General features: G+C 36.7%; 4 protein-coding genes across 8 annotated transcripts; 2 read left to right on the top strand and 2 right to left on the bottom strand.

The window, feature by feature from the left end:
* The first annotated feature begins 1213 nt into the window (after positions 1 to 1213).
* LOC125214697 (ethylene-responsive transcription factor ABR1-like) lies at positions 1214 to 2419 on the top strand. Of its 2 annotated transcripts, XM_048115827.2 has the most exons (3): positions 1214 to 1286; positions 1495 to 1789; positions 1920 to 2419. In XM_048115827.2, exons 2-3 carry the CDS (start codon positions 1528 to 1530, stop codon positions 2333 to 2335), a joined length of 678 nt encoding a protein of 225 aa, XP_047971784.2. In that variant the 5' UTR covers positions 1214 to 1286; positions 1495 to 1527; the 3' UTR covers positions 2336 to 2419. The 2 variants fall into 2 exon arrangements, with proteins under 2 accessions (XP_047971784.2, XP_088923888.1); XM_089067762.1 differs by having other exon boundaries at positions 1228 to 1789.
* A 105-nt stretch (positions 2420 to 2524) lies between these two features.
* On the bottom strand, positions 2525 to 6895 carry LOC125214696 (26S proteasome non-ATPase regulatory subunit 12 homolog A-like). The gene is made up of 11 exons (XM_048115824.2): positions 6745 to 6895; positions 6459 to 6656; positions 5393 to 5500; positions 5198 to 5302; positions 5037 to 5093; positions 4732 to 4925; positions 4266 to 4365; positions 4021 to 4133; positions 3762 to 3915; positions 3559 to 3636; positions 2525 to 3117 (listed from the first exon to the last, which is right to left on the bottom strand). Exons 1-11 carry the CDS (start codon positions 6745 to 6747, stop codon positions 2899 to 2901), a joined length of 1329 nt encoding a protein of 442 aa, XP_047971781.1. The 5' UTR covers positions 6748 to 6895; the 3' UTR covers positions 2525 to 2898.
* Positions 6896 to 7018: 123 nt separating this feature from the next.
* LOC125211855 (uncharacterized) lies at positions 7019 to 13788 on the top strand. 3 transcript variants are annotated; one of them, XM_048111798.2, is made up of 14 exons: positions 7019 to 7349; positions 7571 to 7696; positions 7951 to 8082; positions 8416 to 8571; positions 8697 to 8800; positions 9298 to 9480; positions 9594 to 9747; positions 9894 to 10003; positions 10664 to 10839; positions 11157 to 11220; positions 11314 to 11432; positions 11772 to 11861; positions 12414 to 12528; positions 12873 to 13788. In XM_048111798.2, the coding sequence occupies exons 1-14, from the start codon at positions 7055 to 7057 to the stop codon at positions 13041 to 13043; spliced, it is 1995 nt and encodes a 664-aa protein (XP_047967755.1). In that variant the 5' UTR covers positions 7019 to 7054; the 3' UTR covers positions 13044 to 13788. The 3 variants fall into 3 exon arrangements, with proteins under 3 accessions (XP_047967755.1, XP_047967754.1, XP_047967752.1); XM_048111797.2 differs by having other exon boundaries at positions 7565 to 7696; positions 7957 to 8082; XM_048111795.2 differs by having other exon boundaries at positions 7020 to 7349; positions 7565 to 7696.
* A 1841-nt stretch (positions 13789 to 15629) lies between these two features.
* On the bottom strand, positions 15630 to 20300 carry LOC125209253 (TSL-kinase interacting-like protein). Of its 2 annotated transcripts, none has more exons than XM_048108858.2 (8): positions 20135 to 20300; positions 19472 to 19605; positions 19110 to 19222; positions 18775 to 19016; positions 18453 to 18696; positions 17280 to 17945; positions 16739 to 16862; positions 15630 to 16605 (listed from the first exon to the last, which is right to left on the bottom strand). In XM_048108858.2, exons 2-8 carry the CDS (start codon positions 19593 to 19595, stop codon positions 16601 to 16603), a joined length of 1518 nt encoding a protein of 505 aa, XP_047964815.1. In that variant the 5' UTR covers positions 19596 to 19605; positions 20135 to 20300; the 3' UTR covers positions 15630 to 16600. The 2 variants fall into 2 exon arrangements, with proteins under 2 accessions (XP_047964815.1, XP_047964814.1); XM_048108857.2 differs by having other exon boundaries at positions 15630 to 16575.
* Positions 20301 to 25219: the final 4919 nt, after the last annotated feature.

Here is a 25219-nt window from a genome sequence, read left to right as displayed (position 1 = left end):
TTACGGCAAAATAAGCATTAGAACTAATTTATACTCCCTTTAATAATAATACATGGACTTTTTATTTTTCTTCAATTTAGTAATGTAGTTCCACTGTCCACTAAAATGTGCAAATCTTAGGAAAGACTAATTTTGAATGTTTGCTCTGATTCTAAACAACATGAGCTCTGATTGCATTTAATTTCTACTATATTAAGGAGAGTTTTTCTAATATGTTTTTTTTTTATTAAAACAAGAACCTAAATTCTGCTAGTAGTTTCTATTTTCAAAGATGTGTTTATGCGACCTATGTTTACTTTTTTGCCACATAGGAGACTAAGGAGACTACAATGGACACAAAGGCTACCAATATTTGACACACTTAAATAACACAGGAATAACACGTCTTGGAATTATAAATAAGATCGCTTATTTATTGGTCTATGTTTAGTGGAGTACTATATGTTTTGAAGGGATATTAGTGTATATTATTAAAATTAATTAGAATACGTAGAAAGATGAGATAAGACCAAATATATATGATGAGAAACTCATCATACTCCGTACTATACATTTTATTGATAACTCCAATATTAAAATGGACATTTAATAGTATGATGTGTGCTATATATAAGAACATATTGTACATTTATATTGATAACTCCAAGATTAAATCAGATATTTCATATTATTGTATCTCAAAATTAAATATGTAGCGTATTTGGTGCATGAGATTCAATCTCATAATTTAATCTTTAATAAATAAATAATTAGTCATAGTCAATCCCCTCTAAGTCTAACTAAATTAATTTCGACACTCAATTCTAGATTTTATCTTGATATTACTATTTTATCAAGAAAACCGAACACTACCTATTAGTATGATATACGCTATCACTTACAGATTTAATGATCATATCTGATTATGTAAACAAGAATCAATTGACTTCACACTAAAATATCCTAAGTGTATGTCCTTGCTCGAGCAATTAAAATCACTACTATCATTCGAAATTGTACAATTTTTGAATTTAAAACGAGAAGCATATATCTATCGACTAATTCCGCCGACATGTTACCGCGTCCTATTATGAGATGCCCATCCACTTATTCCAATTCACATTACAACCTTAATCCAAACAACTTCTTATTTTTTTGGGTTATAAACTCCTCATAAATTATAAATTGTTGTCTTATATATTCATCCCAAAATTCGAACCACCACTTGTCATCCTTCCCAAGAAACCGACCCTTAATTGATATTTAGAGAGGTCGACCAGTTTCATTTTGACGGCTAGTATATATGGGTAAATTTTACTAGTACTACTCCATTTCCCCTTATTTAGAAACTTCAAAGTCACCAACAACTTGCTGTCGAAGGAAGTTCAAAATATCTTCTAGAAAAATAATTCTTCCTATTTTGTGTTCGAGAATGTTTCCTCATATTTTTTTGAAATGCTATATTAAGGAGTAGTGACTTTTATTGTAGTGTTTCTTTACTTGAAATTTTTGAAGGTGGTGAAAAGTCCAAATATAGGTGATGAAACGATGGATTCTTCGTTGTACTCTCCGATGCTGTATGGATTCGATAGAGAGCAAGAGATGTCGGTCATGGTGTCGGCTTTGGCCCATGTGGTGGCCGGAGACGAGGCTGTGGGAGGAGGTGGCGGCGACGGCGACGGCGACGACAATGGCAGCGGTGGCTCTTCATCTACATGCAAAAGAGGGCGTAGCGATATAGATGAGCTTGAGCAATATGGTGATTTTCACTTTTGGAATACCCACTCTATGCCACCTTCAAATTCATATGGTAATTAATTATACAACATTCATTTTATTAGTCTTAGTTTAGTGTGGCATGCATGTGACTTTTTAAATACATAGTATCAAAATTCATGCAAAAATAGTTTCAACTTATTATGATTGTGTACAATATGCAGAAGCTAGTCAAAACATGAATACTTCAACACAAGCAACAGCAACAGCAACAACAGCAGCAGTTTACTCCTACTCTCCAACACCTCCACCGCCATCAGGTGGCAGTGGAGGAGCTTCGAGAAAGTACCGAGGAGTGCGACAGCGGCCGTGGGGGAAGTGGGCCGCCGAGATTAGGGATCCCCACAAAGCAGCCAGGGTGTGGCTGGGCACCTTCGACACCGCGGAGGACGCGGCTAGGGCCTACGACGAGGCAGCCCTCCGTTTCCGAGGCAACAAGGCCAAGCTCAACTTCCCTGAGAATGTCACCCTCATCCACCACCCTCAGCCTGCAATGGCCTACTCAGCCCCCTCTGCCTCCCAGCCACAATTTCAGTGGAATTGTTCCAGTCATCAGGATACTTCAGCCGCTCATAAATGACTAGAATGTTATAACTCATCTTTTTTTTGCTGAATTAGTCACTTTACATTACATGAAATAAATACTGAAGTTGTTTCCTATGAATATTCTGCTTCTGGTCAAAGGCATTTAATACACCATCAAAAGATCTCCTTTGTCCACAATCCTTCACTGTTGGAGAACAGTCGCAAATGATATTAGACTACACACTTTTGAAAAGCTTGAATTTTTCAATCAAATTAGATTGGACCCAGAAAAGGAATAATAAGAATGTAACATGAGCCTAGTTAAAGAAAAAGCATAGCCAAGATCAGAGTTGGATTACAAGTTTGAACTATTTGAGCACATAACAAGTAGTGCAAGTGTAATGAGAGATTTAAATGTAAATCTTAGTTGACTATGAACGAATGAGCAACTCCCGAGTATCAACGGCGTCGGGAAGGACTTGTTATATCAAAACCAAATGAAGGACAGGGCAGGTCCATCCACGGTTATGTTCCCTGCCATGAAAGTAGAAACTGCTTCTGGAAGGGCAAAAAGCATCAGGAAATATGAATGAACCTCTCCACTTCGGTGGCCAGTTTTCAAGCTCTAAGTGCAGCTTTGTGAACCATCGTCTCCTTGTGAATTTGATGGCAACTTTTCTCTACGAGCTCGAGCAGCTTCTCCAAGTTCGTAGACCATGAATTCAGGATCTCATTGCTGTCCTTGGCTGTCTGGAAACATACCACACCAATAGGTCTGTCGATCTTTGCTACTAGCGCTTTGGAGACAACCATGTCTGAGAGATGTTTCTCGGCTTCCTGCATCATGAAAGATGACAACATACAAAATGCCGGATCATTAGAAGCAGAAAAGAGAATTAGATAAAAAGTAAGGTAGCGGACATATTATAGATGTCCAAGATACTTCAAGGAGGGTGGACTAAAAATTCGAAGAGTGAAATTAAAAATAATATATGCAGGTATATAACTAATTTAGACCCCAAAGTTGAGGCTTAAGAAAAATAAATTACTACTACTACTGTATTTACTAATATGCACATGTTAGAAAAGTCTACAACAACCAGCCCCTACCATGCCGTTTAGAAACAACAATTCTTTCTCTGACTCAGTATATCAGTTTCAGTATCAAATGAAACATTGATGACCTTATTAAATATTTTTGAGAAACCAAAACTAAAGTTACACAAAAAAGTTTGCAGGTTCCAGGAAATAAATTGTTATACAGAGAATAAGACAGACCTGGAGGTTGAGGCATAATAAATCTGCCAGTCTCTTCAAGGTTACCCGGGAATAATATTTCGAAACTACATGGATATTCTGCAAGAAATCACAAAAAATATGACACAGTAGCTATACAATGAAACTTAACAATACTATCACAAGAGTCAGTATCCAGAAAGAGAACTCGGCAAACACCAAGTATTGGTTATCAGGAGTATTACATGTTCTATCACTCTAAGTCTAAGATCTTCAGCAGCCTTTTCACCCAGTGAACCGCCAAGCATATTCTTCTCATTCTCAAACTCATCTTTGAACGTATTCCATAGTGATGTCCATATAATGACCTCCATGGTAACCAACTGCTTCAATAGTAACCTAGTGGCAGGGTAAGTAAGCAATCAATAAGACTGTTTCTTACTCCACGTGGTAGAAACAAAATGAAACCGAAATAAATAGCAATATGGGTTTATAAAAACTTACCTGAAATGAGGAATTTCGGAAAGGTTCTTATCCTCCAGGGTTGAGTTGAGGAGGCTAGACTGCATAGGGTCGTGAGGTGACAGCACAAGATACCAGCATATTTTTCTCAGCACCTTCAGTAAAAGCATCAAACACAAATCAATTAACACCACAGATAGGGAAACATTAATCTGAAGTATATATTTAACCAAAAATACATTATGATAATTGATAACATGAGAATAACCACAGAGTAGATGTTTTACCGGTATCCAATGGGCTGGGTCCTCTTTCACGGATGGAATCTCATATATTGATTTGTAACATCGGCATATTTCAAGGTAATCATTGTTGTGCGAGTAATACCTAATCAATTGCAGTTAATCATAAGAGTTTGGAGCACATACCAAGACTTTAGATAGATGTAGACAAGAGTATTTAACATCACAGGTTAACACAAACAATGATAGGAGGCAGGATCAGCATCAATGGGAGAGGTATAATCTGATTCAATCATTTAATACCATACTTTTTTGGAAGTGTCTATAGAAGCAAAGCCAAAGTGCAACAATTTCAAATTGTATACATCCATAATAGTTTATACTTACCTAATCAGTACATATGTTAGTGTACTCATCAAGATATGTATGAGGGATTGGAGGACCCTGACACCAATGTGTAGAATCATAGGGAAAAGAACCTGGAGTAAAACAAAACAAATTGGTATATTACCGGATCATTAATTGGTAATATATGCGCTTTAACTCCAGCAATGATGGAATATCAGCAGGAGCCTCTTCAACAATACTCTCCCCTTCTTTGGTCTTCTTTTCTTTTGAAGGATCAGCTTCAAAAACTCTAGGACTTATTTTCCTCGCAAGTATTTGTGCGCGCACATAATCCTGGCGATCTAAACACAAACGGACCTGCAGAATACGAAAATCAGACATCACATTAAGCCTTATCAATTGTCATGGGGTTTCATTAAACCCAGCACAGTTTCAACATAATATATGGAAATAAGAGAAACCACATACTTGCTCGAGAATGAAAGCTATTTTTTCAGTTTTTGCCATTGCGCCAAATGTCTCAACCTGTATAGTTCAAATTGTAAAAAAAAATGGAATGCTGATAGTCAAGTATGTATGTGAAATCAGCTACGATGTTATTTAAGATATAACGTAAATTATCCACCAACCGCAATTTCTTGCATCAAATCTGCAGCTTCAGCTATCTGCCCTTGTTCTTCCTTGATCTTTGCAAGCTTCTTGATCAACCTAGCCCTCTCTATCTCAACGTATATCTGTATAGTAAAATAAGAATTTAGAAATAAAGTAGAAAACTTGAGGTCCGAAGACAAGGGAGATGTAGAAAAACTGAGTGCAAAAATCACCTTCCCAGCAGATACACTGTTAAGTGTCTTTATAAGCTCTATTTTAGAATCAAGATCTGGTGTTTTATCAATATATTGCATAGCTTGATGGACCATTGCTTGTACAGCCTGCATAATAACAAAAACAACAAAAGTACAGAACAAATAATTATTCTCCAAACGCAGACACAAATGAAAATCAGTAAATATGAGAATCCAATCTTTTTATGAATACTAGTTGATGTGACTCATCATTTGGATATGTTCGGTGGCTGAAAGAACTTTGCGCAATAGAAGCTAAGAGTGCATCAATTTGCATCAATTTCTTCAATCTACGTGTGTATCCATATTTTACAGTGAAAAAAGACACAATAGGCAACGGATCAGAGCAACAGAAGGCTAAGACATGTTAAACGTTTCAGTTACTCGAGAGGCAGCACAAAATGTAACCTGCATCTTTATTCTTTCATCTTCTGTTTCTTACAGCGTGTCTAGAAACTTCTAAAAGCTGAAAACTAGATTTAGCCAGGAATTCTAAGTGTTTTTTCAGCTGTTAGCTTTTGTTAACTGAATACAAAGTAGAATCTGCTAATTCCCACAGTGTTAGCAGCACATCCCGCAAACTGGATTTTAAAGTTTTCATAACACACAGTAGAACACAGGCTAAATCGTCATTCAGATGTAAAAGTGTTTTTTTTATGAAAAATCTATTTACTAATTTTTCAGCTTTCCCTTCGTTTAAAATGCTACCTACTTATGCTTTGAAGCAATTATTACATACTCTACCCGTATGATCAGTAAACCAAATTACCAGAAACACATTTTTCGACAAGCACTCATTTGATATCTTGAACCTAGCAACAAATCAGACATACGGGTGAACCATCTGTACTTGTACGTCTATCACAAGGTAGAACTACAGTTAACTGACCATGTCTAAGAGACTAAGATACCACCTCATTTAACACCCCTCAGTCATTCCAGCTAATTTAAATCATTCAACTTTAACTAAAACAAGATACACTTAATCATTATGAACGTAATATAAATATAAATAAATATAAACACGATAAATCGAAAATCAGACCTGCTTTAACTGCCCCCGGCGCTTGGAGATGAGCACAATCTGCTCGTTGAGCGTCGCCCACGCGCCGGCATCGATGCATAGCTGTAGAATATCAGTGACAGCCTTCCTTGTTCCTGCCACGTCGCCGATTTGTCTCATTTGTTTCTCCACATTCAGCAACGCCTCGATTTTCGTCTCCAAACTGTTCCCTCCGTTTTCCTACCAAAATTCAATCAAAAGTCACGCCGCGAGATCTAAATTGAGAGAAAATTGTTCAACCGAAACTCCGTGATTAAGAACAGCTAACCATTTTGATTGCTGCAACGAATTGGAGAATGAAACTCTGAGCTAATGAATTTGTAATTGTAAATCTCTTTTTCGGATTTTTATCACTCTTTATTTTCCTTTTTCTTGAATAGAATCAAAATTTCTTGGAAGAGGGGACACTTACTAATTGACCCCCACACAAATGAAAATTAGCATTAAATGCCCCAAACTTTAATAAATTTGTGTTGAGTCCCCAAATATATGAGATTTATCATTTATGACCCAATGAAGCCCAATTTTGATCCCGCGCAAATTAGTCTCAAAAAAATTCAGTGTGTTTTGACGACGAAATGCAGCGCCCAATTCCCGTCGACATTCTCTCCGACTCCGATTCCGATTCCGAACCCGGCCGAAATCGCCGGAGTCTCCGAGACGAAGCGATTGACCTCACTACGCCGCCGCCATTCCCTCAATCCAAGAAGAAACAAAAAACCGACACCTTTTCAAACCCTAGTAACTCCACCGTCTTCATCATTGACGATGACCCCACGCCAATCAAGTCAAATACTCATTCCTTCGTCGCCGATACGCCATTCTCCGATGCGTCCTTCGTCAAATGCTCTCGAGGAATATCCTCCTTTTCAGGTAATTTCCCAGTCCCCGTCGTATTTCTGAAAATTGAATTTCAGGGTTGGGCGTAATTGGATTGTGGTATTTGAGTTGCGTGCAATCAAATATCGAGGGAGTTCAATCTGAGTGGTGTATAGTTATTATTTTTGTAAAGACAATGCTTTGCTGTTTAGCAACTTGGAGATTCTTTGGTTTCTGCATTTACTGGATTTCGTGTTTAATCGCACAAGGTTTAGCTCCTGAGGAACTTGTAGTTGCCGAAACTCCAATTTCTGAACTCCCGAAACCTAAGGTTGCGATCAGCACAAGAATCTCCATTGCCGAAGATGCTTGTCCGTTTGTTACAAACCACAACTCTGGTGGTGAGTTTAAATTGTTCTTGTTTGCTGATCCAAGTATCAACTTTGCATATTGTGTGCTTTCTTTCGAACTTTTACATGCTTGTGTACATGCTTTGGCTTACGCTTGGTCACTATCTTGTAATTTTCTCAAAGCAGTAGTTTGAAATCCTTATGCATAATCCTTATGTAAAGACAAAATGCTCTGCTGTGCCTGTTAAGCAATGTGAAGATTCTTTGTTTATGCATTTACCGGATTTTGTGTTTTATTGCACAAGGTTTAGCTCCTGAGGAACTTGTAGTTGCCGAAACTCCAATTTCTGAACTCCCAAAACCTAAGGTTGCGATCAGCACAAGAATCTCCACTGTTGAAGATGCTCATCCGTTTGTTACAAACCACAACTCTGGCGGTGAGTTTAAATTGTTCCTGTTTGCTATTCCAAGAATCAACTTTGCGTATTATGTGCTTTCTTTTGAACCATTACGTGCTTGTTGTTTGTCAGCAGCACATGCTTTGGCTTACGCTTGGTCACTATCTTGTAATTTTCTCAAAGCAGTAGTTTGAAATCCTTATCATGATCTCTTTATTTGATTTAATACAACTTTGAATTAAACACTAAGGCTGCTTGATATGATAAATTTCCCTGAATAACTGTTAAACAACTAAATGAATCTAACATGGATTATGTACTTGCAGCCCTAGCTTGCAGTTCTTATAATCATATCCATGTCTTTTGTTTTAGAAATCAAGGGATGGATATGTGTGGATTCAGATGATGAATCTGAAGATATTGGTCGAATTGGAGCTATGGATGATAATGCAAGTACTTTTGCTGCTAGATTGGAAGATGAGACAGGAGTTCCATCGAGATGGGGTGAATCCTCGTCATTTTCTTGTGGTACTGATATCAATCTGTTTCTTGATGCTATCATATAATTGAAAGTCACTCTAGTGCAACCTTTTTTCACAAAAAGGAGAAAGAAAAGAAAAGAAACCACTGAGTTGCTCATCATTGATTTTCAGGGACTTCCTTTCAACATCAAAAGAAAGACACACAGAACTCAGCTAGAATGCATATCTTAGAAGACTGTTCAATTCCTGGAACATCAGACGATGGCATATCTGAGGTTAGTTACTTTGACATGCAATTTCATGCTCTCAATGATACCTCTCCTGAGTCTCTCTATAGTTTAAAATTGAAAACTCTGATGCTGGGAAATTGCATTAATGGATACCTCCTGCCTCACAATTTCCCTTTTCTGTTCTTCATATCCTGCAAAGTACACTTGTCTAGTACACTTGTCTAGTTTCTGCAGATAGAATTGGGAGACTTAAGAGAATACAACTGCAACTTCCTTTTGCAATTTGCTATATCTACTGCTGCTGTTTCTCTGATTTTCTAAGGCCATCTACGGATATGTAAATTGGTAGCATACTGAAGCAACTAAGGATCATTTGTGAATTGTGAATTATTAATATTGTGTCCTGCCTCTGCCTCAGGTCTATAATTGTGTTAGTAATAGTGATGCTTAATATGCCTTTTTGTAAAAAATGGTTTTACTCCAATACTCCTGTTTGAGATGTGTTTATCCTTTTGAGTGGCTTTAATAAAGATCTAATGTAGGCACATGTCAGTCGTGATGACAAAGCTAGTAAACTAGACGATACAGATCAGATTTTGAATCAACGGGATAACAATACATGCTTCTTGAAAGAGAAAAAGAAAAGAAATGACACAGTGAATAAAAAGGGAACAGCCAAGGAGGAAAGACTTCGTCTGATGGAAGAAAAGAAAAGGCTCAAAGAAGTAAGTCCTTGCACACAATCTCTTATTAATATCTTAAATAAGAGATGGCTCTCTTTCCGCTATTGAAGTTATCAGATGATTAATAGCTGCACTACTTGATTTAACTTAAATAGCAAGAGAAGTTGCTTAAAGCTGCTTCAAAGGCTGAGGCTGCTGAGTTGAAGAAACGGGAGAAGGAAATGCAGAAATGGGAAAAGGGTAAATATGCTCTCAAATCCATTGTTGCTGAGATTGATACAAAAGTGATTGAACTGGGAGCAATTGGAGGTAGGATATTTGTTCTTTTTCCAAATAATAATCTTTTGGAAAGATTGCATTTTTATTTGCTTTTTTTTCTTTACTTCTATACTTAAAAAAATCGGGTTACTTAATTTTGCTAGGTGCCTAAGTTAGTTTGTTACTTTCTAGTATAGGACATCTTCTCACTAGATTTGCTGAAAAGGGGCTCTCATATCGAATAACATCAAATCCAGTGGAAAGAACTATTATATGGAATATGGCTGTTCCTGAAGAAGTTTCTCTGGTAATTATTTACTTCACTTCTCAGTAGCTCTTCTATTACCATGAAATCTATGTACATACTGGACTTTTAGCATGTTGTTTTCTTAGTTCTGATTCCCCGCTGCCTTTTCTGATCCCCCTCGTGCTCTAGTTTCTTGCTATCGTCTTCTGATTTATTGAGCTCTTGATTCCACAAGAATAAACAGGATACCATGCCTTTCTTTCGATATTATCTATATATCTAGCATCACTCAAGAAATCATAAAGATGTCATTACAAGTGAATGTTAACTATGCAACTCTGGCTTAAAACGCTAAGGAAAATTGCTTGTTTTAAAACACTGAGCTGGCATTACAAGTGAATGTTATTGTTAAGTATAGTTCCATGTTACTTAAGATGTTAGTGACATTGCTGAATGCTGATCTTTAGTTCTAGTTATGATCCTATCTGTGTGTTATTCATTCACATCTTCAATACAATCTGGAAACCGAACAGCGTGTTCTTACTGTCTTATTTACACTACAAACTCGAACATGATTCTGTTGGTGATCACTGCAACACACTCCTACTTAATTTATATCTCGTTATATAAGACTGTATTACTCCTAACATTATTAATGTAAGATTTGGAGGTTATGCAACTTCAATTCAATCAAGATTGACTCTAATTATTTATTGGCAGATTGCTCCTGAAAGAATTACAGTCTCTTATATTCTAGTTGTATATGAAGCTGAAGAGTTCTGTAACCTTGTCGTGAATAAGCGCCTGATGGATCATGTTAAGAGTGTTCAACGTTGTTATCCTCATCACACTGTATGTTACGTCACAAATAAGCTTATGGCCTACATCAACAAAAGGTTAGCAGAGTAAAAGAAAGCGTGCATCATTTTTTTCTTACAAGGTTATTTTATTAGGAATTCATTCAAAACATCTAACAATAAACAACATGAACACATCATAACTACTGATATTATGAGTTTTGTTTGTTCTTTTTACTGTCATGTCCCCTCTCCCCCTGAAAGGAAAAAAATCAGAAAAAACAAGAGAAAGACATGTAATGCCCTTCTAAGTTTATTTTTTTTTTTTAAATTTTATTGCACCCCTAAATGATTTGCACATTTAAATTCAATCTTGTTGTATCCACTTAAAGATATCCATGGTGTGGCTGGTGTAGGGAACAAGCACATTACAAGAACCCTGCTAACAACCCTGGTTGGAAGCGACCTGCTGTAGAGGAGGTTACTGAAAAACTGTACTTTGAAAGAAATGGAATGATGTGCCATAGTTATCTTATCGGATTTTGAACTGAATAAACCTATTTTCTTGTTTAGGCCTTTGCGAAATTGACCACCCATTTTTCTAAAGTACATTCAAGGCAGTGTGTTGATGAAGCTGAATTAGCTGAACATGTGGTCGGTTTAACTTGCAGCCTCGCAAATTGCCAATTTAGGTGAGTCAGAGTTGAAGATTTTTGCTGGAAAAGTAAAATATATGTATGCATGCTGGTCTGCTTCAATATGACTTTCAATATGAGGATGAATTTAGGTGCAGTGATACTTCTATTGATACAACCAAAGTGAGTGCAAAAAATTCGTCATTTGGTTGTTTCAATACAGTGTGACGACTATAAGCATCAAACCAACTCTCCTACAAGGCTTATTATTTTAATTTTAGCATAATTAATTCGTTCACTCTAAAGCATCCAATATATTTAGTGGTAGAAATTGGCTATCGCTAGTGTGGATTATACTTATAATTATGCTTAATAATCCTCTGGTTTTTAATGCAGGAAAAGACTGACGCGGTTTTCAGTTAACGCAAATGGATCTGCTATCCCTAAAGACTGTGTTGATAGGAATTTAATTAAGAAAAATTTGTGGTAAATATCTTCATCCAAACGCCAAATGATCAAGTCTTTACTTTTTCGTCATTCTCAGGAAGTTCTGTATTGGAATGACCCCAAGTTTTATAGGATCAAATTTGAATACATGCACCTTTTTAGCTAGATATAGAGTTGTCATCTTTTGCTTTTGCAAGAGCATTCTGTTTGCCTATATGGTCAGTTTTTAGGTTAAGTAAATATTGGCATAACCTTTAATCTGTACTTTTACTCTTTTAGGCTTGTGGGCTAGGCATACTTCTCTTGAAATGTTTTAAGTATGTACTCACTAGAGGTAATGGTTAAATGTAACTGCGTATCAGATTAGGTAGGCTGCTTATTCAAATTCTTGAAACTTACCTGACTCTTTTGACCTTAGGTTTTTGGACTGGGTACTTACATGTTGTATATGTGTTTCTACTCAAAAGAAAATATACTAACTAAACTCAAAAGTCCCTCATTGAATCTGTAGCATGTGTTTGTGTGTGTGCATTTGCTATTGTTTTGTTGTCAGTTAAGAGGATGGCATTTACAGTTTATTTCATCATGCAGGCTAAAGGTATTGGTGGCTATCCCTAAGGTGCAGCCACGGTTCGCTATAGCCATATGGAAGAAATATCCTACAATGAAGTCTCTTTTAAGAGTGTACATGGATCCAAAAAAATCTGTGAGTCTTGTACATGAGAAAATAAATGTTTTCTCCTTTTCATGCAAACTCTCACTGCATTACTAAGGAAAAAAAATCTATTGCTGCTAAAATTCTGAAAAATGAGCTTAATTGCATATCCTGGACAGTACAATAAAGACTTTATGTAAATTATGCTTCCTTTTTACTCGTACTGAAGATTTCCGGAGCAAGAATCTTTCTGCCAATACTGTTTCCTTTGATGGAAATAGATGAGTTTGGGCCGTCAAAGTTTAAGAACAATGTTATAGAACGCTGTTTGTGTATTGCTTTTCAGTTAATTATCTTGGTTATGCAAACCTTATTTATCTTTTCAAAACTATCAGGTTCACGAGAAGGAATTTCTGCTCAAGGACTTAACCACAGAAGGCTTACTCGGTGATGATAGACGACTCGGTGAGGTTTGTTCTAAGCGAATGTACAGAATCCTTATGGCTCAATCCGGACACATCAAGACAGATGATGTTGAGGATGGGGCCGATTTCTTTAATCTCTAGCGATGCTATCAGTGATCAGATATCCATTATGGGAACAGTTGAGGCCAGCAACTTCTTATATGCTCATGTGTTCCGAAATTCAAGTCAAATCTATGTTCTCTTTCTTTAGCTTCTGTGGCCCCTGTGTATAGCAAAAATCCCACAACGGCCCCTCCCAGACTCACTCAATGCTGCTCGAAATCAGCGAGAAGATCAGTTTGATGCTAACCCTTCACTGTGGGAAAGCCTTGTAACTTTAGAGACATGCATCTCTCCATGAGCTGCTATTGCACTAGAAGACATCTTGGCTTTGCAAAGTGAAGCATGTGTTATACCCCACCAACTGATCAAGCTAGTTTCTTCACACACTGCTGTGTGATGGTTTCTTTGGAGACACAAGATTCAGAAAACAGAGGACAGGCTGGCAGGCAGGTGACAACAGTTTTGGCTGTGGACCCCCCTCCCCCTTGAGAGAATATAGTCTGGTTATACTATTTGCTGAGTAAAGAGAATGCTTTGACCTGCTTTAAACAGGGCATGCTTGAGTGGTGAGGAAGGGCTTGTGACTTAGAAAGTGACATTATGGATTATTCATTTCAGCAGTTTCTGTTTATTTCTTACTTCAATAGCACTGTAGGGGTGACTGTGACTTAGTTTGAATTCTATAGTGTATAGTATTAAGTTACTCAGAGTTTATATATGTGTTGTGACTGTGGATTACTGTTTACTTGTCTATTAAAAAAGTACAGGCTGGGGTTGGTTGTAATATTGGTAGTAAAATATGACTATTGCAAGTATTTAATTAGATATTCGTTGTATTTAAGTTTATATCATACACAAATTCAAATTGGTCCCAACTGCAATGAAGTAGTAGGACCAGATTTAGGTGGCCACTGAGGAGAAGAGAAAGGATCTCTCTTTCAATTGGTTATATTAATCACGAATTATGATGGCCATTAGTTGTGCAAATTTTACGTATGGTGTGTGAACTCCATATTTATGATACACAATATTCTTCTTCCACTATAAAAATGGACCTCGCATTTCATTCACTCTATTAGATAATAGAAAGTGAATGACAATTTAATTATCCTATTGCCAAAAAAATTTGGAATGGCTTCATCTTTTGATGTACTCCCTCCGTCCTTTATTATTTGAGGCGTTTCTTTTCGTCATAGAATTTAAGAAAGTTGTGTTTAGTGAGTGAATTTAATAAAGTAGAGGAAAAAATAAAGTAAGTACTCTTTGGATACTATGATAGAAAAATTGCTCAAAGACGGACTATCCGTAACAGTGAAGACATGTAGGACACCTGATTTATGGCCATGAGACAATTGAGAAAATTATTTTTAAAGTGGTGGGAATGATCAGAAATTAACTACATTTAGAGATTTTTGTAGTAATTTTCCATTTAGGAAACACATGCTAAGAGTAAATAAGACTTTTAATCGTGGACGAAAGGAGTATACTCCGAGCGCGGCACCTGGAAATCACTTGATTGGAAAAGGTAGGAAAACTGGGGGGAAAGAGTTAGGAGACAAAAGAAGGGCCACCAATTTAAGGGGAGAAAACAACCCCATTTGCCTGATTTAAAAGTGGAGGGTTTACACTCCCACTATTGTTGTCTCTATATTAAAAGCCCTTTGGGCCCAAACTACTCCTCTGGGCCCCACCACCCCATCCCTTTCACAACTCACTAAACCACTATTTTTAATTACTTCACCCAACCAACCTTATCATACTCATACAACTCCCACTTAGGCTTATCATTTCACATACTCAATCAAGTGCTTATGCATATATATTCATTTAAACAATTTCATTAAAACGATTCAATTGTCTACATATCTAGGTCATCATTTACTATAGACCTTATTACTCGTTGTCTTTTGATTTGATGGGGTAGACTTTTTTGCGTATTTATATGAAACCTCAATTCATACAACATTCGATAACAAAGACAATTTTGTTTTTATTTTTGAATCGTCCATTAAAATTAGTCTCTATTTTATTTGTAGTAAATTTCTTTTGGTCTAATAAGGTGAATGTCATTTTCACTAACAATACCACACCACTTTTTTCTCTCTATTTCCCTCTTTACCGATTAAAATATGCGTCGTCCATAATTAAACCTATTTTTTTGTGGAGAGTAGTACTCTCTCCATCCCACAAGAATATGCACTTTTGATTGGACGCATGTTTTAATGCATAATTGATAAAGTAAGAGAGAGGTAGAAAAAGAAAGTAACTAAAGTAGTCATATCTCATTAAAGAGAAAGGAGTTTCCAAAATTAGAAAGTGCATACTCTTGTAGGACGGACTAAAAAGAAAACAGTACTACTTTTATGGGACGGAGAGAATATGATTTAGTACATAGGGTTGCTTCTTAAATTAATAAAAAACGACAACCAAGTGCAATGGAGAGATGATTAATGGCACACATGAATCTTTAGAGAAATCTTTCATCTTGAAATCAAGGTCACACTCATGGCCCATGCAAATGCAACCCACCCACACTAACGTACGCATTTGTCTCACCTGACTTCCATATATTCACTCTCTTCCTCTCCCAAAGACTAAACCATTTGGCTACTTTTCAGAAAAAAAAAAATTGATGGAGAAGAGCAGGTCATTCCCTTATTACTCTTCCTCATATGCTGAGGCAAGATTCGACTTTGAAGATCGGGCCAAATCGTACAGCTTCAACGGGCCGCCCGACAACCCGGAGGTGAAGAGGAGGAAGAGGGTGGCTGGATACAATATGTATGCCGTGGAAGGTAAGCTCAAGTCATCCCTTAGAAGCAGCTTCAAGTGGATCAAGAGCAAATTCACAGAAAACCACTATGATTCTTGAACTTCATGATTACAAAGCCAAAGACAAGTGGTCTTTTCTTTCCTCCATTGTTCAGAACTGTAATATTTTGCTACTACTTTTTCCAGCTAGAATGAAGTGGGATTGTGTACATATCCTTTTCTCCTCTTGGCTTTTTACATCTGATGATGATTCTATATGAATGAATAATGTCTTCTTGGCTTTATCTCATGTGTGTATGAATGAAATGGAATCAGACATGAAAGCACAATAAGAAAAAAAAATTATCCAAGGCAACGAAGATCAGATTGATTCATGGTTATAAATTTGGAGTTGAGTAACAAAGATAGAGATCAAAGATGTATACATTATTTTGTTGGTTTCAAAAAGACAGAAGAGAATATTGAGTTAGTGTTTAATAACAAAAAATTGAATCCCATATGGAAGAAGCTCATCTTATTGTGAAAATCATATACACAGTGTGTAGTGTGTACCTTGAGTAAACAATTTTCTAAATAGAGAGAGAGTTTGAACCATTCTTCTGTCTCAACCAAAACACATCTTGCTCAAGAGTGTTGAACAAATGTAAACTACAAAATTTACTTAAGAAGAACCGGCGTTGCATTAGAAGCTCCTCGATGATTCCAATTTAAGACCACAGCAAGTTTCTCCTCTTGATTGCTTTCTTGGAGAATCAAACATTATATTTACGCAGATCAATGTTGTCTCAACCAGCTCCAGCTGCATCCAATAGCCAATCGAAGGGTCATTCTACCAACATAAGAAATGTATACTTTGTTAGTTTGTAGACTTTAATTGCATAATTAGTTAGTCTGGAGTATGAAGGCTCAAGCATTGAGAGAACTTTAGATGTTTCAGCAATTGATAAAGAGAGAACTGCAACCTGATTGATCCCTGAAAGGCCATAGTCTACTATCCTCATCAAAGGTTCCTACTGGACGAGGCAAGCAATCTTTGTCCAATCCTTGACGAGAAGAATCTTTGGGAAAAAGCATTCCATTGATCGTCTACAATGAACAAAGATAATGTTCATTTACTAGATTATCAACCATAACATGACATGCAACTCCAAAAATACAAAGTGTAAAGATGGCTCAGTATGAAACTAAGAAGGCTTCCGTTGGTGGAAAAAAAATTAAAACTTGAGAATTCAGCTTTTATCAAGTTGGTGGCAGAACCTTCCATTTTTCAAGGCATGTATGTTGACCAAGCTATATTTCAGCAATTGATAGTAACCATAAAATTTTTTCCAGCCCCAATTTTTCACTGTCCGGACGGTCCAGAGAACCATTACCACTCTCTAGAGTCTTGATTTGGTTATGTTCAGCAGTTAGCTGCTTTTGTACCTTTAGACTTACACATGCATGTGAAACTAACAATGTAGTCAAAATTAAAGTTCATCAAGGAATGAGTGCTGGATATACCTTAGCAGCCCTTGGAATTTGGGATTGTTTTGAGCTTGTACCAATTCTGTTTGACTGAAACTTCTGGATGGGAAAAGCATGGCATGTCTCTTCAGCATCTAAAATGGATAAGTTTGCTTCATGCATTGATAGTTTTGGCTTTCGGGAAGGTGCAAGAGGTTCAAAGCTTGATTTGATCTCTTTTAATTCCACCTTACTACCAGCATTGGCCTCCAACGAGGCCTCAGATAACAAGCCCCCAATGCTTAAGGTAGTAAAATTATCATCCCATGGAGATTGGAGTGGTGCATGACCTGCTTCCGCTGATTGTGAATCTGACTTTTTCAACTTTGCAAGTAATGATGCTTCAGAAAATAATCCTCCAATGCTTACATCACTGGATCCCAGAAAAAGAGGTTGCAAGGATGATTCATTTTCCTGCTGCATGCTTGGACATCTCATCTTACCCAAGAAAGAATCTTGAGAGAGCAGATCACGGATGCTCAAGTCGGATGTTGGTGCAATAGGCTGCACGTGAGTTTTGCTTGTAGAGCTTGCATATGATCCACTAATTTTCCCCTGCAATGATATTTCAGATAGGAGGCCTCCAATGCTCAACATGGTCATATCGTTATCCCAAGGTACACTCGGGCAAACTGGATCAGTCTCAGTCGTCACTTTATCATCCTAAAAAGAACAAATACAGACATTGATGACCTAATAATCTCTCTAACAAGGATCATCAACTAGTCTAGAAAGTGTCCATCTGTCAGTACTTCAATAAATATGACTAAATGCAAATTCAGTACAATTCAAGATAATTCTAAGTGCCATAACAGTATAGAAATATTCAAACAATTTTTGAGATATAAGTGGCCGAGATAATTCTTCCTGGCTGCTACCAATCTTCATTATATATCTTCAACTTCTAATTCAATAAATTCAGATTCCATTTACTTTCTGTAATTCATTAACATTCATCCGATTAGATCAGCAATATCGAACGGTATAATACATCCAATATTTTACCCAGGTCAAGGAAGTGTCCCAATTCACCAATCCCACACATTCCACTTTCTATCAACCTTCATTAAACTATATACATGTATCTATTTTATCATCAAAAGCTCCATTCTCAGAACAAATAGATGCAAGTAAACAAAAAATGTATGAATAGATGGACATGAAAATTACCACCAAACCAGTTAGTGCATCTGAAGCTTTCAGCTCATTCATGTCTGAACACAAAATTCTATCAGCATTTCCTTGTATTTTAAGGACTTCACAAGATTCATTTGTTTGTGCCTCTTGGTGATTTGGGCTCACCAAAATTCTGGGTGAGCTGATTTTGTCCGCAGAACCTGTATGAGCCTCTGGAAGACTAGAATTGCAAACTCTGACAAACATCTCAGTCTGATGATTGCACAACCACCCATACCTAAAAATAAAAAACAATAAAGTTAATATCCAAACTCCAGGAGAAGATTCTACAGATCAAAACGGACTGGGTACATACCTTAGGCGGAAAATGGAAGGACTGCCCACATCAATATACACCTCCCATACACTGATGGCACTGTCATTCAAAGTCCATCTTCTGCATGATTTCAACTGTTCCAACTTTGTGTTGTAGGGAAAAAGCATGAGTTGACCTGTCACTGCACTTGAAGAACTCCACTTAGCATCCAGGTGTCTAACAACTGATGATATCCTCTTCCGAGCACTTAGAGTGAGCTCTAGAAATGGATTGTGACCATCCTGCAATAAACAACAATGCAGTGCATTTTCTCATCCAATTTTATAATTTCTTGTATGGAGGTAGGGTAGTTGGGCAGATGAAACTTTTCATACCTTCTCTAATCCTAAGCGAGCTTGTTCATTTATTGGGAAAAGCTGCAGCTTAATTTTTCTAGATGGAACCTGCAGTTTAATTGGATGATCTAAATGTGGCCTTGTTAGACACTCTGCAGTAAAGACACAATATTATGAGAGCCTTTAACCATAAAAAACGGACTAAATAAGATAAACACGAGCTCCCAACATAATAAATCTGGATTTCAATGAAACGAGGTTAATAAATGCAAGAAAGCCTAATTGAACATAAATACAATCATGATAGATTTGCAAGAAATAAGACAGGATGAAAGGTGTAAAAAACAAGCTGCTGCCCATGCCATGTACAATACTAATGCTAGTTTATCCAGTTGCCTAACCTGAAGTGCTCTGAGGCTCTTGACCAGTTACATTGGCAGGTTTCTTTACATTAGCATCGATGCATTCATCCTGATTTATGTTTACATCAACTCTCTTTCTCTTCTGTGGTCCATATGACTTCATGGAAGATTATCTGCAAATGAAATCAGTAGTTTGAGAACAAAAGTAGACAGGCTGAGAATTTCTCATCTTTCACTGCAATGACACCACAAGGTTAGCCCCAATTTATCTCGGAATCATTTATACATTATCAGATTTGTCAAGCGTGTATGCAAAAAAAAATTATGGAAAAAACAAATTTAAACAAACAAGGCTCGCAGGCAGAAGCATCAGCTACACCACTTCGATTGCTAAACAGAAGCAATTAACAACCAATAAATTATACTACTATTCCAGTTGCCTACAGTTGAATTGGAGAAAAACGGTATGATGTTTACCATAATTCGATTAAAAAACGGAGCTACGAGAAAACAATTTAAACCAGATGATTGATTGATTAATAGATCGAGTCTTTCAGATTAACACTAAAACCAGCAAATTAATACAAATACAATTTTAGTCAAGAGTTATGCCGGTAAAAGGCATTTTATAGGTCCGCCATGAACAGCAACAGATGATTAATACAAAATTCGCAAATACAGAGATCGGGATACGCGATTTACCTTGACGCGGCATGTACAGCGATTCTGATCGGTGATAGTAGGCGTAGATCTGGATGAACTGGGCTTGGATGCGCTGAGTGTGAAAATCGGCGGCGGCGGGAATAATTGGAATTTTGGATGTGAAATCACCGCGTTAATTTGAATTTTTTTTGGAATTTGGAAAGAAAGGGCAAAAGATGGATAAATATGAGATTTAAAATACAATACTCTTGCGTATAGATTATTCAATTCTAATTAGATTAATTTAATAATTAGGGTCTCAAATCTCAATACGTCATTAACAATCTAAATTAACTTCAAACTGAGTTTTTTTCTTCTTAAAGGTTCCTAAATTGGAAAAAATTAACTTCTAAAAATGGAAATTGCGCCAAATGAAATATTGTGTTTAAAAGATTAGTGTGTTATATGCCGCATTGCTTTGCATTTGGCTTTTTATTTTATTTTGCCAAATTTTTCAATAAATAGTGCCTTACCTTGGTGATTTCTTTGAAGAGCGATACTCTTATGGGAAAAAATTAGTAATAGCGGAGACCTCAGTGCATAGAATTCTCACCTCGTTGAAGAGCATTTGCACGGTAATGCGCGTCTGTTCTTAATCCTTAAATCGAAAACCTCCAAATCCGTTTCATGCATCTGCGAGGGACTTTAATTCTCCACGCCGATTTCCGTATATTTTTGTAAATTTTCAAATGATCCTTGGGATAGTCTGACGAGATCATGCACTCAATGATCAATCTCAAGTCTGACTTCGTACGGTCGAGGAAGCATCTTCAACCTCATAAATCGATCCATTTGTTGCCTTCGTTGTCGTTGATTTAAGAAAAGCTAGAAGCAATGGGTTGATACATTGTTAACTCTCGAAGATTTTAGTAGGATTGATACATTGTGCATCGAAATATTACCGAAGTAGGAGTATATATTGGTCCTTTCCCTTGCAAGGTATATTGGTAATGGGGAATCCTACTCAAATTTGCACTCAAATGCTAAGCATTATATATATAACTTCCCTTACTAAAAACTTTCTTTTAATTCTTAGTTTATTTGACACTTTAGTTGGTATCAAGACATCTTTAGTTTTCAACGACTACCATACGTGACTTGTGAAGTGTATATTTTGACAATTCATGAATAACATCCAAAGTTAAATACTGACAAGTAGAGCACACAAATAGTTGTAGAACTTGTAGTACATGGTTCGAACAGAATACGAACCTATCAATCAGTCCATTAACTAAAATTAGAGTTGGGTGCAAGTAACCTATAGCATATAGTTAAACTTATTGTGCTAAAACTTAAGTTGGTAGTGGTAACCTTGCTACATATATATATGGTCTTCTTCTACTCTAACTTACAATTCTTGGTCGAAGGGGATTTAATTATTTCCAACTATGAACAAATTATTCACGAGAATAATTTGTTCGATTTGGACTTAGAATACTAAAAACAAATTATTAGTATTATTTATTATCGAGTTCCGTGAAGTATATAATTTGCTTCTTAAAAAAATTAAAATCGATAATTTGAAAGCTTGAATGCCTAAAATTCAAAATTGAGCAAATTTTAAATAAGTGTGAAAGGATAGGGTTCTTGAGTATTTATAGATGGACTTCAAATAATTACGTTTGAAGAAGCATCAAACAAACCTCTCCAGTTTGTTGTTTGAATTACTTCTAATATGTCGCTTTCAATTTCTTTCTTGATTTGAAAGATTCTATGTAGCTCTTCTCTAGTAGTCAAAGTTAGACACTCAAAACATATATGTTGACTATGTGTTTCTTCACAATCCCAAACTATGGTTGGCACCATACTACATAGTTTTTGATTAATTTTGTGGTTGACACATCTATATTTCAAAATATAAGAAACAGAAAATCATCACATGATGAGGAGAATACTAGACACACATAAAAACACAAAGAGAAACTATGCCTCCTTTCAAACTAGTTTCAACTTCAACACATACACTCCAATATAAGCAGAAGGCAGTTGAAGGCATGGAATTAGACAAAGAGAGACAAATAAACAACCTTATCATCTTCATTTGGCATAGCATAAAATTGGTAATGAGCATCCCAAATATAGTCCATGATTTCTCCACGGAGGTTGCTTCTCGCCCTTCCTTGCAAGGGAATTCCACTTCCGGAATTTTATAGTGTAGACTTCACAACAAATAAGATCATTATATAAGTTGCCATAAATATGTTTCATTTCGGCTATAATTATATTTTCCATCATACTCAAAGCTTCAAAAATTAGTATCCTACATTCCACTAACTCTTTTACACACACATTTTATTATAAAAACTAGTTTTCTCTACATTATTTTCTCTCTTACTTTACCATTTCTCCACTTTAACTATATCATTTTTATAAAACGAGTGCAGAAACGGAAGTGTGACTCCTAATGAGGGACGGAGGAAGTATATAAAAGTAGGACTCACATGCCACCAACTTTTTCAACTCACTTTCTATTACATTTCTTAAAACTTGTGCCCGGTCAAATGGTGACGAATTATTAGCGTCGGAGGGAGTAATTGAGAACTCCATACTGTCTGTGCAAAGTTCTACTCCCTCCGTCCCGCCATTAAATGTCCTATTTTTTCTTTTTCGTTCGTATGCCAATAAATGGCTAATTTCACTTTTACCATATTTGGTAAGTCGACCATACATTCCACTAACTCATTCCAATCACATTTTATTATAAAATCAATATATAAAAGTAGATCTCACGTTTCACCAACTTTTCTACCCACTTTATTTTATAAAGTCAAACAATTTCTTAACACTCGTGTTGGTCAAATACGGGACGTTGAGAGAGTATGACAGAATGACGTTTATAATGATCTAAGTATTGAATAACTTTTCGAATTTCAGTACGTAAAGAAATCTTTAAGTTGTAATCACATAGAAAGCACTTAGTTGTTAATTACTGTTAGGCCCGACCTAGCTCAGCTCGGCCTGGCCCTGACCGGCCCACTTATCAATTGGGGTCAGACTGGGCCCATTATTTATACCAAAACCTAGGCCCAGACCACCACAACATGGGCCTACCTTGGGCTGGGCCTAAATGCAGACAGGCCTCACCAGGCCCGGGCCTAGGCTTGACCAGCCCACTCACTTTCTCATTCGGCCGACGGGGTTTCAGGGATGACGGTTGAGATTGGGGACAATTCGACACCAAACTTTGGTCAAATGACCAATAGACCAACGAAGGCAGAGGTTGAAGGTGTGGAGAGGGTGGTGATGGCGGCGGGTTGTGGAGAGGGTGGTGATGGGGGTGATCGATTTAGGGCATAAAGAATTATCTTGTTGTGCAAAGAGAGAGATGGAAGGCAAAGGGGTTGTGGGGTGGTTTTTTGGTTTAATTAAACTTTTATTTTGAATGACAGAATTTGGAATTAAGGTGAATAAGGAGGGTTATTGTTGTTTCCAAATATAGAACATTTGAACTGGGACTCATAAAGTGAGATGAACTAAAATGGATAATGGAGATTACTAAAGTGAGACGAATGGAGTATTAAAGAATCTCATAAGCTTTTCTCATAGCTCATCACATTTTAAACCAACTTTAATTCATTATTTACCACTCAACGAGAATCAGTTTTGAGAAAATGAATATACTGCGGTCATCTACTTCGACGTCAACACTATATCATTTAATTTTACAAAATTAAATGTCTCATCATCCTTATTCTTGATCAAAACTCTTTGACCGGACACACAATTCCAACTAAAAACAACGCTTTTATCACTATTATTTTACTTTTCCTTATTAGAATACTTTATTGTCTTATTATTATTTTATTCTCTTGGCCATAAATATCATTTTCCTAAATATCATGTCCAAAATAAAAATCCTCACGTCGCGTGTAATGGACATAGGGAGTATATATATTGGCGAGAGTAAAATATTGGGATGTCGTAAAGCGTGGACACACGTGGGACTTATGAATTCCAGAGCAAATGTTGAAAGTTGCCTATTTTTGCTCAAAATCTCACGCCAATATCCAAAACAAACACATTCTCTCCACTCTCAATCGCCACCTCCCCCTCCTCCTCCCAGCCGTTCTCACGTCCACTCTCCCTCTCGATTCTGCACCAGCTACCACCATCGCTACCAATGTCGCTCCAGCCACCGCCGTCGCTATCATCTCCTCCGGGCTTGCGACGCCAACCATTCATCTTCGTCACCTCTATTCCGTCTCATCTCTCTCCCGCAGCTAGTAATTTAAAACTGTGATATTTCAATCCCTGATATTTCATGTTAATTCTTCTAGCTCTCCATTCTCAATTTCAAAATGGAGAAAGATGGCAAAGAATACTGTGGAGGTAGTGGCCATTGACTCGGGTTATTTTTAACACAAGTATATCCGCAAATGTACGAGGCTAATGTAACAAATAGTAAGCAAAGAGTATCGTATCCACAGAGACAATGAGTCTCAACCTAAAGAGACATACTAGACAAACATAAACCCAAAGAGACAAACATAGACCCAAAGAGAAACTAGGCCTCCATTCAAACGAACTAATTTTGTTTCAAATTCAATACATACGCTCCCAACTCCTTTTTTTCAGCACATCAACATCTCAATATAAAGTTGAAGGCATGTAATTAGACATAGAGAGACTCAAAAAACAACCTTATCATCTTCATTTGGCATAAGATAAAATTGGTAATGAGCATCCCAAATATTGTCCATGATTTATCCACCGAAATTGCTTCTCACACTTCAAGTGAATTCCACTTCCGGAATTTTACAGTGCACAACAATAAGATCATTATATAAAATGCCATAAATACGTTTCGGTTTCGGCTATAACTATATTTTCCATCATACTCAAAGCTTCAAAAGATAGTTTCATATAAAAAATAATGATTGAGGACTTCATACTGTTCGTGCAAAGTTCTATGACGGAATGACGTTTATAATGATGGTAATAGTGAGATCCAAGTATTGAATAACTTTTCGAATTTCAACATAATATTCAAATTCTTACCATATGTATAGAAATCTTTTAGTTGTAAGAGCATTCACCATGGAAGGGCCGATCACAAAGCCACTATGGAAGGGCCGATCGAGAGGC

This window comes from Salvia hispanica, chromosome 3 (genome assembly GCF_029641045.1).
Source record: "Salvia hispanica isolate PSC_SH4W2 chromosome 3, Shi_PSC_v1, whole genome shotgun sequence".
NCBI lineage: Eukaryota > Viridiplantae > Streptophyta > Magnoliopsida > Lamiales > Lamiaceae > Salvia > Salvia hispanica.
The sequence above is the reverse complement of the archived record's forward strand: the minus strand, read 5'-3'. Positions and strand labels throughout refer to the sequence as shown.

Coding starts and splice junctions, on each gene's coding strand:
- LOC125214697 (XM_048115827.2), top strand. CDS start 1,528: ATGGATTCTTCGTTGTACTCTCCGATGCTGTATGGATTCGATAGAGAG. Junction 1,790..1,919: donor GCCACCTTCAAATTCATATG/GTAATTAATTAT, acceptor TACAATATGCAG/AAGCTAGTCAAAACATGAAT.
- LOC125214696 (XM_048115824.2), bottom strand. Junction 5,303..5,392: donor ACAGTGTATCTGCTGGGAAG/GTGATTTTTGCA, acceptor TTTACTATACAG/ATATACGTTGAGATAGAGAG. Junction 3,118..3,558: donor TATTATGCCTCAACCTCCAG/GTCTGTCTTATT, acceptor TTCATGATGCAG/GAAGCCGAGAAACATCTCTC.
- LOC125211855 (XM_048111795.2), top strand. CDS start 7,055: ATGCAGCGCCCAATTCCCGTCGACATTCTCTCCGACTCCGATTCCGAT. Junction 8,083..8,415: donor TACAAACCACAACTCTGGCG/GTGAGTTTAAAT, acceptor CTTTTGTTTTAG/AAATCAAGGGATGGATATGT. Junction 9,481..9,593: donor AAAAGAAAAGGCTCAAAGAA/GTAAGTCCTTGC, acceptor TAACTTAAATAG/CAAGAGAAGTTGCTTAAAGC.
- LOC125209253 (XM_048108857.2), bottom strand. CDS start 19,595: ATGAAGTCATATGGACCACAGAAGAGAAAGAGAGTTGATGTAAACATA. Junction 19,017..19,109: donor CTCGCTTAGGATTAGAGAAG/GTATGAAAAGTT, acceptor TGTTTATTGCAG/GATGGTCACAATCCATTTCT. Junction 16,863..17,279: donor AAATTCCAAGGGCTGCTAAG/GTATATCCAGCA, acceptor TGTTCATTGTAG/ACGATCAATGGAATGCTTTT.